The sequence below is a fragment of the Podarcis melisellensis genome, assembly GCF_964234715.1.
Source record: "Podarcis melisellensis genome assembly, chromosome: 7".
Taxonomy (NCBI): Eukaryota; Metazoa; Chordata; class Lepidosauria; order Squamata; family Lacertidae; genus Podarcis; species Podarcis melisellensis.
In genome coordinates, this window is record NC_138539.1 from 56,054,305 (window position 1) to 56,068,747 (window position 14,443).

At 40.7% G+C, this 14,443-nt stretch overlaps 1 protein-coding gene across 3 annotated transcripts in view; it reads left to right on the forward strand.

The window, feature by feature from the left end:
* SALL3 (spalt like transcription factor 3) overlaps window positions 1-9,251 on the forward strand; it is a 25,036-nt gene extending 15,785 nt beyond the window's left edge. For 2 of the 3 annotated variants that reach the window (XM_081919217.1, XM_081919218.1), the window contains exons 2-4: window positions 1-1,780; window positions 1,997-2,337; window positions 6,164-9,251. The exon at window positions 1-1,780 is cut by the window's left edge. In XM_081919217.1, coding sequence (XP_081775343.1) covers window positions 1-1,780; window positions 1,997-2,337; window positions 6,164-6,595 — 2,553 coding nt within the window. In that variant the 3' untranslated portion in view covers window positions 6,596-9,251. Of the gene's footprint in view, window positions 2,338-6,163 lie in introns of all 3 variants that reach the window. The other variant, XM_081919216.1, reaches the window with a different exon arrangement.
* Window positions 9,252-14,443: the final 5,192 nt, after the last annotated feature.

Genomic DNA, 14,443 nt, shown 5'->3' on the forward strand with positions numbered 1-14,443 from the left:
ATGAAGCACCGCAAAGGGAAACCACCAAATGTATCTGTGTTTGAACCCAAGACAAGTTCTGAGGATCCCTTTTTTAAACATAAGTGTAGGTTTTGTGCCAAGGTCTTTGGGAGTGACAGTGCTCTGCAGATACACTTGCGCTCACACACCGGAGAGAGACCCTTTAAGTGTAACATATGTGGGAATCGGTTTTCTACGAAAGGCAATTTGAAAGTCCATTTTCAAAGGCATAAGGAGAAGTATCCACACATTCAGATGAATCCATATCCGGTCCCAGAATACCTCGACAATGTTCCCACTTGTTCTGGGATTCCGTACGGAATGTCGTTGCCACCCGAAAAGCCAGTTACTACGTGGTTGGATAGCAAGCCTGTGTTACCAACCGTTCCAGCTTCAATTGGGTTGCAGCTTCCTCCAACAATCCCGGGGTTGAGCAACTATGGAGATTCCCCAAGTATTACTCCTATGAGCAGGTCACCCCAAAGGCCATCCCCTGCGCCAAGCGAATGCACTTCCTTATCCCCAAGCCTAAACAACTCTGAGTCAGGCATTCCTTTGTCTGCAGAATCCCCACAACCAATCCATAGTGGTTCAGCTATGACTAAAACGGAACCTGTCAACATTCCTGTGACAAACGCAAGGCTAGGAGAAAACTCTCTAAGTGGGCAGGTTTCTGCAGTACCCTCATCTCCAGTTCCTAACGCTGTTACGGACGGCATCTCCACAAGCATCCCGAACCCTGTGCTTCCAGCATTGTCTGATCAATTCAAGGCTAAGTTTCCATTTGGTGGTCTACTAGACTCTATGCAAACATCAGAAACCTCAAAACTGCAACAGCTCGTAGAGAACATCGATAAGAAGATGACAGATCCAAATCAATGTGTCATTTGTCACCGTGTGCTCAGTTGTCAGAGTGCTCTCAAGATGCATTACAGAACCCATACAGGAGAAAGACCATTTAAATGCAAAATTTGTGGACGTGCATTCACTACAAAAGGCAATCTAAAAACACATTTTGGAGTTCATCGAGCGAAGCCACCACTTAGAGTACAGCATTCGTGTCCCATTTGTCAGAAGAAATTTACAAATGCTGTTGTTCTTCAGCAGCATATTCGTATGCACATGGGTGGGCAAATTCCAAACACGCCTTTACCAGAGGGCTTCCAAGATGCTATGGACTCGGAGCTTTCCTTTGATGAAAAGAACGCAGAAACGCTGAGCAACTATGATGATGACATTGATGAAAATTCCATGGAAGAGGACCCAGAGTTAAAAGACAACACAAGTGACTCCTCCAAACCACTTCTACCTTATTCCACATCATGCCCACCTTCTCCCCCATCTGTAATTTCTAGCATTACTGCTCTGGAAAATCAAATGAAAATGATTGATTCTGTCATGAACTGTCAACAATTGACCAATCTGAAATCATTAGAAAATGGGTCAGGGGAAAGTGACCATTTAAGCAACGATTCCTCGTCCGCTGTTGGAGATCTGGAGAGCCAGAGTGCAGGGAGCCCTGCAATGTCTGAATCTTCTTCATCCATGCAGGCGCTATCTCCTGAAAACAGCATCAGTGAAAGTTTCAGATCAAAATCCCCAGGTTTTAGCAACCAGGAAGAACACCAAGAAATACAATTAAAGACAGAAAAACCTGACAGTCCACCACCACCTACTGTTGAAAATGGAGGTGCACTGGATTTGACAGCCACCAACCCGGGAAGGCCACTCATCAAAGAAGAAGCTCCTTTTAGCCTGCTGTTCCTGAACAGAGAACGTGGTAAGTTTAAAAGTACTGTTTGTAATATCTGTGGCAAGCCTTTTGCTTGTAAGAGTGCATTGGAAATTCACTACCGCAGCCATACTAAAGAGCGTCCATTTATATGTACAGTCTGCAATCGTGGGTGTTCCACTATGGGTAATTTAAAACAGCACTTACTGACACACAAATTAAAAGAGCTGCCTTCTCAGTTATTTGAACCCAACTTTACTCTAGGTCCCAGCCAAAGCACTCCTAGCCTGGTCACCAGCACTGCGCCTACCCTGATCAAAATGGAAGTGAACGGTCACAGCAAGCCGATCTCACTGGGCGAGGTCCCGTCGCTTCCAGCTGGAATCCAGGTTCCTGCTGCACCACAGTCAGTGATGAGCCCGGGCATCACTCCTATGCTGGCACCACCGCCACGCCGGACTCCCAAACAGCACAACTGTCAGTCATGTGGGAAGACCTTCTCCTCAGCAAGTGCACTGCAGATACACGAGCGCACCCATACTGGTGAAAAGCCATTTGGTTGCACAATCTGTGGTAGAGCTTTTACCACAAAAGGGAATCTTAAGGTAAGAAGGGAATCTTTAATGCCAGAGCTTAAATTGTAAGAATGTGAGAGTTTAACAATGTGCCCAAACCTCATGTGTTCTCATTCTGTGGGTGGGTGTTTTCTTACCCAAATCAAGGGATGAGGATAGTATGGCTATATTGTGACATCCTTACATTATATAATTTGAACCCAATGTAAGAACTAAAATTTTGTGGGTGCATACAAATTATTCCATTTTTTTTTTAAAAAAGTGTGTTTCAGACATGCATTTCCCCCTTTATTGATGGCTCCTGAATTCTTAGATTGTGGTAGAATACTTTGGTATTTTAAAAATGATTAAAAAACAAACAAACTCCAGCTCCATGAAGTTAACTCTGCAACTATAAACAAATATTATTTCGATCCTGTTTTTCTTGAAAATCTGAGGTTATAGATTCCCAGCACACTTGTGTGCTGTAGAAGCATGAGTTGTATTCAACTGAGTTTTACTCAGCATAGACCTACTGAAATTAATGTATTTAATTTCAGGGGTAACCCTATGGCAAGATCTGCTGGGATGAGCTCCTTAGGATGCGGTGGATCTCCAGCTCAGCTGGTTTTAAGTCCCCAACCCTGGTTCAGTTTAAGATTCATCGGTGTAATTTGGTTGTTCCAGCTGAGCCAAAGCTGGTTGAGCTGAGGCCAGTTTATCAGTCCCCCAAAAGGGGCACATTGGAGGTGAGACCCAGGAAGCAGGGAGGGGGGGGCTCAGGCTGGATTCTAAGCCCGTTCAGCTCAGTCACATGACCTGGCAACTCAGGATAGAACACTATTTAAAATGCTTGCTTTCCCGCTTCCAGGCTTAGAGCAGGAGCAGCAGTTCTGCTGCTGGACAGGGTTTGGATCTGGTCTAAATTGACACTGGTTTGCTTTATGCTAACTTCTTGTCCATAGGATTGCTCCCTTAGTCATGTTCATTAATTTCAATGGGTCCGCTTTAAATAAAACTTTGAGTAAAACCTGACTACCCATGAGATTTATGACAGTAGTAATCTTTTTTTAAAAAAATCTAGTCACATCAGATTATATTTGAACCTTTCTGCCAATCATGCCAATTGAATATATTAAGAGTCTGTCAGTCGGGGTTTCTGTCAGTCGGAAGCCCCTGTTGCAAATTGTGACTTCTAACTTGCTTACAATGTTCAAGGATGTGGCAGGTTTTTGATATGACACAAAAGCAACATTTTAAAAGTAGAACTGTGGCACCATCTTTTATCCCTACATAGTTCAGGTAAACATAAGAAGGTGAGATGCAATTGCAGGATTTGCATGAGATAGAAAGGAGCCTGAAAAAAGCCTTGGACTTGCACACTCTTCACTCGCCTCCTTCTGCACGGCCTAGTTCACCAGCATTTGCTCTCAGTGTCTTGTTGGCCTTGCCGTGTGAGACTCACGGATCATGATTGATCACAAACTTTGGTTAAACAAGCTAGCTTCATCATCTATAGCTTGAAGTTGCCTTGTTTAGAAACTTAGCAGAATTTTTGATCAACCACAATTTCTGACTCATGGGCAACAAGTCCAGATTAGAGGAAAGTAATGGTGATGTCCTTTCCTAGGTGCATAAGAAAAGGAGATGAGAGCAGGGAAGGCTGGGCCTTTGGTCAAGTTTATTCTGGCTCATGCATGCAGTGCTAAATCATGGCTTAGTGCAGGCATAGGCAAATTCCTATGTTTGGGACTACAATTCCCATCCCTAGCTAATGGGGCCAGTGGTCAAGGATGATGGGAATTGTAGTTCCGAACGTGTGAAGGGCTGGAGTTTGCCTATGCCTGGCTTAGTGGGATGAGTGAAGGAGAGACATTTTAACTGACAGTAGACCCAATCCAGTTAAAATTAATTGTGAATAAGCTCCACATAAAGCCAAATGACTTAAGTTAGTTTTGACCAACATTTTCTATTAGTTTCTATGGTACTCAGTTCCAACTAATATTAGATGGATTGGGGCCATTTAAGAAACAAGGTTTGGATCCAAATATCCCATTACAGTGGTACCTCGGTTTATGAACTTAATCCATTCCGGAAGTCCGTTCTTAAACCAAAACAGTTCTTAAACCAAGGAACGCTTTCCCTAATGAGGCCTCCCACCACCAGTGCCCTTCCACCATGCAGCTTCCGTTCTTAGACAGAGGTAAAGTTCTGAAACCAGGACACTATTTCCAGTTTTGCGGAGTTTGCAAACCGAATTGTTCTTAAACCAGACTGTTCTTAAACCGAGGTACCACTGTGTATGACTAAAAAAAATTTAATTATTCAACAAGTACCATCTTGTCAACAGCCCCCAATTTCCCCAAAATGCCACTTGGGAGGGTCTCCAGGCTTCTAAAACTACTTTTCAGAGGGCATGAAGGGCTTCATATTGAGGTGAATCAGCAATCTTTCTCCTCATATAGTGGGATGTTTGCATCAGGTCCTTAAGCATAAGCGGGCGGGGTGGGGGGGATAATTGAGGGAGAGATTCAACTAAACAGTTGCAGTAATGAGAGCCAGCGCAATTGGACTGAAATCGACCTGGGGGGAGGGGGGAACCCCAGGGCAGTGCACAGGAAGAGAGGGGAAATCATTCCATCTGCTAAGCTGAAATGCTTGTGCTGATGGAACAATTGTAATACCCACTTTCTTGGGAGTAAGCTCATCTGAACTGAATGGGTCTTACTTCTGAGTCAACATGTATAGGCTTGTACATGGCTCTTGGAGACTCGATCAAAATGGAGACTTGTTTGTTTTATATTTTTCATTTTTAAAATAAACCTTTCTGTGGGCCTTAGTGGTTGGTTGGCTAAATCTGACAACCTGTGCATATTTGCATTGCAGTAAACTATGGAATTTGCATGAATCCAAATATGTTAATTTAAAATACAAGTTTGAGAAAGGAGGGATGAAATCCAGTGCTCCATTTCAACTTATGGAATAGTTATTGAACGCACAGAAGCATCCATTTATAAAAGGAGGAAGTGTGTTTTTGCTGATTCCCTTTTCCCACTGCAACCCCCCAAAAAATTATTCCAGAGTGTTGGGTCACCCTCCAGAACAGCATGGCAGGTAGAGTTTCATGGGAAATGGGGATCAGCAAAAAAGGCCCTCCATTCTCTGATGGGAGCAGACACCTCTGCAGAATCAAAAGCTGTTCTGCAAGGCCAAATAGCAGCGCTGAAGTTCAGGGCTTTAGAAGCAGAGCCGTCTTTCCTATTGGCCTTACTGGTGCATTGCGCTAGGGCGCTGGCCTTTCAGGGGCACCCCAGCGAGTGGGAGATTTGCGCTGCTTTGCTGGCAGCCTCCCGTTTCCCTGCACACCCGTCAGCTGTGCCCCGTCAACCATATGGCTGGTGCGCATGCAGTTTCCTTCCCAAGCCTCCGTGGGAGAAGAGCGATCCCCACAGAGGCTTGGGAAAAGGTTGACAACTCTGGGAAACAGGGGGGGGGGGCACTAGTGGGATCTTTGCACCATGGCACCAGATATGCTTAAGACGGCCCTGTTTAGAAGTTTGAGGTGATAAAAAGATTTTAGTCTTTCAAATAGCATGTGGACCTAGTAACCCTTTTTCGTGTTGTTCTTTTGTATAAAGGTATTTCCCAGCTTCTTTTTAAACTTTGTTTAGCATGTTAAAACACACATTAGTTTTACGCTTCCTTTTGTTATAAATGCGTGTGATTTATAATAGCAGCGTTGTTTAAATGATTATTGCTTGCTTTTATGTGAAAACTAAAATTGGCTTTTAAAACTAGCCTCTTCGTGGGCCGTGTAACTCATTTTGAATTTTGCTTATTTTGCCAATCTTTTGTTTGTTTTGTTCTTTCTCTAAAGGTTCACATGGGAACTCATATGTGGAATAACGCTCCTGCACGACGTGGCCGTCGACTGTCTGTGGAAAACCCCATGGCTTTGTTAGGTGGTGATGCTCTGAAGTTTTCTGAAATGTTCCAAAAGGATTTGGCAGCTCGGGCCATGAATGTTGACCCAAATTTTTGGAATCAGTACGCTGCAGCTATTACTAATGGACTTGCAATGAAGAACAATGAAATTTCTGTCATACAGAATGGAGGCATTCCCCAGCTCCCAGTAAGTTTAGGCGGAAGTGCCATTCCGTCTTTAAGTAACATTACCAGTGGCATGGACAAAGCTCGCACCGGCAGTAGCCCTCCCATCATTGGCTTGGACAAAGCGAGTTCTGAAACTGGAGCCAACCGTCCATTCACAAGGTTTATTGAGGATAATAAAGAGATTGGCATAAATTAAAAGCATTCAAGTAACAAGTAACTGTTGGACCACTACTCAACACAACATTTGTTCTTTCATGTACAGTTTTGGGAGTTAAGCATTAGTTTCGTGACCTAATTGCCTAGGTTCCCTTTAAGATTTCCCCCCCCATAGCAGAAATACATAACTTCGTGTCCGCTGAAAAGTTGTCTTGCAAGATTTGCATGGCACTGCTTTCAACAGTGAGCTGACTGTTAGCGAGAACTGCAGAACTCTTTAAATTTAAGTAAAACGATAAATCATTGGATAAACTGCATTAGGGACTGAAGGAAGCTAAATTGTTTCAATTTTTGTTCTTTAACAAAACAAAACAACACAACAATTGAGTAAAAGGGGGCTTCTCAATGGCATTTTCAGTCCAGCTCTTCCTTTGCTGGTTTTGTTCCACTTAGCTAGAAACTTGAACTATGTTTTTAGAAATCCTCTAACACTCAATAAGTGATTTAGTACCCTAATGCTGTGTATGATTACAGTATTCTTGTCTGTAGTATTTATAATGTAAAGATAATGCGGGTAACAGACAATATACTAGCCCCATCCTTAAATGAAGCTTTTGTACTGCAAAATACACCTGGCTATGTGATTTTCTTTCTTTTTTTAAGCAAGTTTTGTTTCCCTATAAATAAGTGGTTTATTTCAATGCAGGCAAAATTGTGAAGTTTTATTGGGAAAGATAGCATGCTTTTCATGTGCAAGTACCTGTCAGTAACAAACCATTTTAATTTAAATATTTGTAGCTGCTATGTGGACAGTTGTTCTATTAAATGAAAAAAAATGTAGTGTGGACTTCAGTTCATGGTTGGAAAACAAGTTACAGACAAACCTTATCACCATATATTATTCACAACATTATAAGCAGTTGTGAATAAAACATTTCATGTTATCAAAGGCAGTACAATAAAAAGGCAGTGTTTGTATAATGTGTTGCAAACTCTTAATTTATACTATTGCACTTTTAGTATTTTATATTTAGGGAGGTTTGTCTATAATTTGAATCTGAACAAAGATGTAAACTATTTTATAAATAGTACTTTGGCTTGAGGAAAAATGGGGGGGGGGATATTTTGTTGTGTTTGTCTTTAAGGTCAAACAGTAGGAGAGATCTGTGCTCCTTTAAACAGGAAAGCCACTAAGAACTGTCAAGATTCTTGGGTAGAATGGGGCCTGCCATTTCTTAAACCGAAATGATTCATTTAACTTTTCTATAAGCCCACCCTCCAACAGACCTTTGATATGTTAATCTTAGGGCTGTGATATCAGAGCAAGCCTAGGAGAGGCTAAAGAAAACATTGTGTAGGCTTAATTTTGCTGTAATCTGTTCTGTCTCTTTCACTCCCACCCACAAGCAGGATGCTGACTGCTTAATAGCACTGGTATGTAAAAGCAAAACAGAAAACAAAAATACTAAGTATCAGTCGTAACTTGAACGTAAATTCCCAACTCTTACTGATCTCTTTTTTTAAAAGAAAAATAATAATTCCGATATTTACTACAAAGCACAATGTATTCTGAATATTCAGATATAATTTTCAGTTGTTTTAAAAGCATTGTTTAAAATTGTGACAAAAGGGAATGTTTCCACTCTTACGCTAGGGTGTTGGTGAGGCTGGGGGCGTAAATCAAAACTTGAACAGTAAATGTTTTGTGTACTACCTCATTTTTGTGCATTACAAGCATGGTGGAGTCTGACACTATGAACTTCCGTCCAACAAAATTGTTCAAGGGACATTATGGGTAGCTGGGAAACAGCACAAGACGTTTTATGCCCCTGAAGAAAGAATCAGACAGTGAGGTCTTCTCAGTTGAGATGGAAAAAAAATAAAATAGGACAATCGCTTTCTTGTGCAACAACAACAAAAAACATTACTGTAAGAGGATGGACTGTTTCTGCCATCGTGTCATTGAATGAAAAGTTTAAAAGACTTATTAGCAGTTTGTTTCTGTTTTGAAATGAACAATGAACTATTACAGCTCTGTTTTCTACAGCAGTGATACACAGAATATATATGTGCATATATACATGCATATATCAAATATATATGTAGGTATGTATGTGTGTATATATATACATATAGATATATATATATATAGAATATATATAGAAAATAAACATCCTTATATTATAACACCAACCATCGGTGACCACCATTTGTGTTTGGGGTGTTTCAGAATTGGGAAACAAAGAAAACTGAGGTGGCTTAATGTTGCTGTTTTTCAGCAAATGAATGTTTTTATTTATCTGTGTCCATTTCTGGTGTGAAATAATTTTTGTTTTTGTTTAGTATTTGGTACCATGTAGTGTTATCTCTTCTCCCTAAAGGATGTGCATAACTTAAAAAGAGATGTAAAGTGTTGTAAATAAGATGGCTGATGAAGGTACAGTAAGACTGACCCCATTTTGTATTCAGGGTTAGGTCATACCTCTCTGCATGGTGAAGAGAGACACTATTTTTATACTGCGATACCATGTAGGGCTAGGAGCCTCCCTGAACCACCTGGGAATTGTTACCTAGATCCAATATTTTTTATTATTAAATCTTGTTGGCTTGACACATCTACTGATTGAAATGGATGTCTTAGTCTAGGTTCCTATTTTTGTCATATGGAATTGAATAAAATGCAGGATGTAATATTATTTCCGAATTGTGTTCCATGATTATTCTAATAGCAGAGTGAGATGTGGGAGATGGGTGTTCATGGCTTTTAACTGCCAGGTACGAAATATAAATAACGGCAGGAATCTTGGATTCACACAATTTGAACAGAGTCCAAATAACTAGCATTTTTGCAGTTAAGAATGAAATGAAATCACAGAGTTCTACAGATAAATACTACATCAGCAGTGGAATAAAAGCAGTGGATCAAAACAACGGTGCTCTGACGCAGTCCTCTTCTGCTTGTCTCCCTTGGGTGCAATTGTGCCTTTTTCAATTTACACAAATTTAAATGTGATTTACACAAACTACACTGCATATTTATTCTCAATGACTGTGAAACAAGAGATGCAACGATGCACACACAATAGGTAATGCACATCCAGGTCCCCCCTCCCCTCCCACCTTTTTATTTCTGTTTTCATTCATGCCAAAACGAAGTTGCTGCTGAAGTTAAAATTGCAGGAAAACCCTAAAGGCGGTTGCACAGATCATGAATACATGAGTTTGTGGATCCCAGTGAATCACTGGAAGACATGCCATGCCCCTTACTTCATTATCAGCAGAGAATTTTCTACAGAACGAGGCATTTGTGCATATGTACCTTGCGAGATTGAAATAGCGCTAATGGCCGCTAATGTGTAGCAGTGAGATAAGTGAATCGTAGCTCTCGCAGTAAATGTTCTTGCAGCAATAGAGCAGTTTTAACCATTGCAGCCTACCTTTTTGAACTTGGACTTAAACCGTTAGCAAGAAGTCTGAGGAAAGGCCTTTTTTGTCTCTTCAAATTGTAACAGGACGCCAAGGTCTTTTATTTCACGGAGTTTTATGACAATTTTGCCACTGTGCTTTTGATACAGAAACGCCTGGGGTTGGCTTTACAGTTGCAATGTTAAAGTGCAAGCTTTGATGACATTAGCTACATATCACTCCTCAGAAGCTGCTGAAAAGTGGAAATGAAAACTTAACCAGAGTATGTTGTAGACCATTGGAGACGAAAACATGACAAGGACCGCAGGTGCCTCTGGGCTTGCTGGAGGGTGAGGGGCAGAAATCTTTTTTTAAAAAAAATATTGTCCACTTATAAATTTCCCATTTATGTAATACAAATATTTCTCTCTAATCCCCTAAATTATACAGCTAATGTCTTCTCTTTCAACTTTGTCATCTATGTTCCACTAAATAGTATAGCAAAATTAACACAAGTATGGATGCTCAGGCAAACTAGTAAACCCCCCCCCCCCTTTTCTTCAGTGACAGCGATGTTGTTCTGTTCACCAGTTCCTGTAATTAAAACAGGTCGCAACCCTTTGCTTTTTTACAAGTATAAATAAGGATGCCATTTTATTTTGCTGCTGGTTCCTGAACCCCTTCGGAATAACATGTTTCTGTGTCTCTGCCAAGATCGTGGAAGGTTTTCCATCTTCCTTAATAAATTCATCAGGACATAGAAAAACCAAATGCATTTTGTAATTATTATTATTATTAATAATAATAATAATAATAATAATAATAAGCAAATAACTTACAAAGTGCAATGTGCTTTATAATGCTTAATTTAACATAGGTGAGTTCCCCCTTAGCAAGCGTTTCCTGGCTCTGATGGCTGTTCGATGCCCATACCAGCTTTATACCACACCAAATAGCTGCAAGACCTTTGAGAAAGAGAGTGGATGCATTAGTGCAGAAATTGCCATTTAGAAATAAGCTCCCTTTTAAAATTTATTTAAGCTATACATTCTTTCAAAATACCTACAACAAAAAATACCACTAAAAAGAAAATGTATGAAACAGAAATAAACTATGAATAGTAAAAATTTATGTTTATGGAGTGCTTAATATTCCAGAAGTTTTATCCAAATTCAGGAGAAAACTGGTTATGGACAGAGTTTGTTCCTTTAAAAAAATAAAAATAAAGGAGCAATTGTGTTTTCAAACCAAATCAACTTTATTTAGTCCTGACTTCTGTTTCATAGCAGGAAATTGTTCTTGTAGAAATATAGGGCATATTATTACTATTTTACCCACAAGTAATGCTTCAGTTTCTCGGTAGGAAAACAAGCAGTATAATAAACAGACGTTCAATATCAGTTTTCTGATTCTGTACTTATTAAATAAAATAATAATGATGTGAAAAGATACCTGCTTTCAAAGCTACTGTACTTGCTCTGCACTGGTGAAGCAAATGACCAAGATCACCATAATTTGTCAGGTTAAACAGATTAAAACATTTTTTTTAAAAAAACCAACAAGCCTTTCACTAACAATGAAATAGCCTTGCCTTATGAAGCCTTTTCCCTCAAAGAACAGTGCAAGGCCAAGGTTGCAATCCTAATGAAATTTAAGTAGAAGTAAATTTCATTTCAAATATTGTATTTCATTGCAAATAATGGATTTCAAATGGATTGGGATTTTTACAAATTGTGTTTTGTGTTTTGTTTTAATTTAAAGTTGCCAGTTTGAAACGTACGTTTAGACTTTCAGCAGAAATAAAGACCTAAAATATCTATTCCAAAATGGCGGGTAAGGAAGTGAAATTACCATGTCCCCAATACTTTGTTGGCATTTTGTTTTTAGGATTGGTAATTAAAAGAACCCTGAATATTTTACCCCATCCTATTAAGAGTAGTCTGTTCTAAAGCAGGGTGGTCCAACCTCTCAAACCAAGTGGGCCACAAGAACACTTGGACACAGAACCCAGGAGCCACACACTGAGTTAAATCTCCATACCATAAATTAAAGTGTTTGCAACACAGTTGATATTATTTAATATACGAGATTAATATATTTAGTTTTTTATATATATATAATTCCAGTTAAGTGATTTAATATATTTCTTTATTAAACAGAGCTGTTCTTTTTTTAAAAAAAAAAATAAAAGGCCACCAAGTGTGAGTGGAGTCGCTGGATGCAGACAGGACTCTGGGCAGAAAAGAGAAGGGAGAGGGAGAAAGTAAGTCTTACCAGGTCTCAGTGGGGCAGCTGGGGGGTGGGGAAGAAGAGCATGCAAATGAGCAAGCTGCAGCTTGGGCAGATTAGCAAAGTCCTGATTTGCTTTTTTGCCCTTTCCCCCTTCTATCTGCCTTTGCTGCTCCCGCTTCCAGCGCCGCTACCAAAACATGCAACATGCACACCCAGGCAGCACTCTGCTTTTTCTTCTTTTTTGCCATTTTACCCCTTCTCTTCTCCTTTGCTGCTTCCAGAAACACACACACACACACACACACATTAATTCATTCATGCATTCATTCTTACACCCACCCACCCACCCACCCACAGTCGCCCTCTCTAGCCTAAGGGATCCTCTCCAATTGCCCACTAAGGCTCCTACAAGGTAGGCATGGTTGGCTTGGCTAGAGAAACTGCATATTGCTCCTTTCCTTTTTGTTCGCCCTCCACTTTTTGCCCCTCCTCATCCCGCCCCAAGATTTTCAGCCACGGTTGGAACAGGCAGCCTGCTGTGGTCCAGGGCAAGGCTTTCAGGTCGTCACTTCCAGTTCCTTGCAGCTTTAGTACTTAGCAAGAACCACCCAAAAAAGGCCCTGAGGCCGGCATGTGGCCTGGTCCAAAGGCAACTCAGGTGCATCGTTAAACACTGCACGTAATACAGCACACATTGGCTCCCTGCTCCCAAGTTATTGATCAGGCATAGGCAAACTCGGCCCTCCAGAAGTTTTGGGACTACAACTCCCATCATCCCTAGCTAACAGGACCAGTGGTCAGGGATGATGGGAGCTGTAGTCCCAAAACATCTGGAGGGCCGAGTGTGCCTATGCCTGTTATTGATAGGTTGGCTACACTTATTATTTTGGTGTAAAATCTGGCAAGAGACACTTAAGGAAAGATCTGAGAGAACTAACATGCTGATTATAAATCTAATCTTTAGCAGCTGAAGAGAAGATTCTGGTTGCTGACACACATTAAATAACTGCTAAGTGGAGAGGAATGTACCGTAACTGTTACTGACAAAGAACATACAGTATCACAGAGTTTTGAATTTCTCTTTGGAAATTACTTTGGTCAGAAATCCTCTTAAGCATTTTCAGGTCCAATGGGGTGACATTTTTGAGAATCTTCATTGTTCAAATCCTATGGAGAAGTTACTAACCCCCCAATCTCTTGATACAGTGGCAAATGCATGATTAACATGTCATTGCACCTTCAGAAAATTCCATGGCAAATCTGCTCCTCAGATAGCAGCAGCCAACCCTATGAACTCAGCTAGACAGGTGAACAAGCGATTTATGTGCGTTGTATGTACGATATAACACTGTGCCACCAGATGGCAACATGGAGTACTGTTTTTCCTCTACCTGTTTTCCCTGTTTAAATTTACGACACTTTAAATTGAAACACTTATTTGATGTGTCTAGTTCCAGCCTAAGATTTGTGTTCCTGTGTTTTCAAGTGGCCATATGTCACATGAACACTCTAAATTTTTTGTATACCGTAATATGCAGGAAGATGCCTTTGTTACCTGGCTAAGACGCTAAAATGTCACAATACTAAAGGTTATTCTTTTATATTCTTCCTAGTGGTGCAGGAATAAAACTGCTGGCATATTTGCAAAGCTAAGGAGCGTCCACATTGGTTTCAAATTGGATGGGAGACCATGTGTTGAAGTTCCTGCATTTCAGAGGGTTGAACTAATGACCCTCGGGGTACCTTCCAACTTTGCAATTCTATGATTCTAAGCTTGGATAGTTTTATATAGAACACTGCTATAATTGTGAAGTATGTGATTTTTATCCTCCGTACGCCCCAGCTCCTGCCGCCAGGGTGCAATGGGGATCTCTGTGGGGGGTGCCTGGCTTGCACGCACACACACACACCCCGATTGCACATGACGTCAATAAGACACCACACCTCAATGTGGGGGGCAAGTCAGCGCCCCTGATCCTGGAAGGCTCTAATTTCTTATGAGTTTAATGGACACTTAGCTGTAACCTAACTGTAATTTAAACCAAACACATCCAGAGCATTGTTAGGCTCCTGTAGGGAAAATAAGAGATTTAACAAGCACTAGGTTTGACATCCAAGAATTGTTGCACGCAAGCATGCTTTAGATTTAACCAGAAGGGTAGAGGTTGGTTCAGTTCAAGAAATAGCTGTGGAGGCACCGAGCCTCTAAGGTTGCTTTCAGATTATGTGTCTCACAATTTAGCTCCATTTG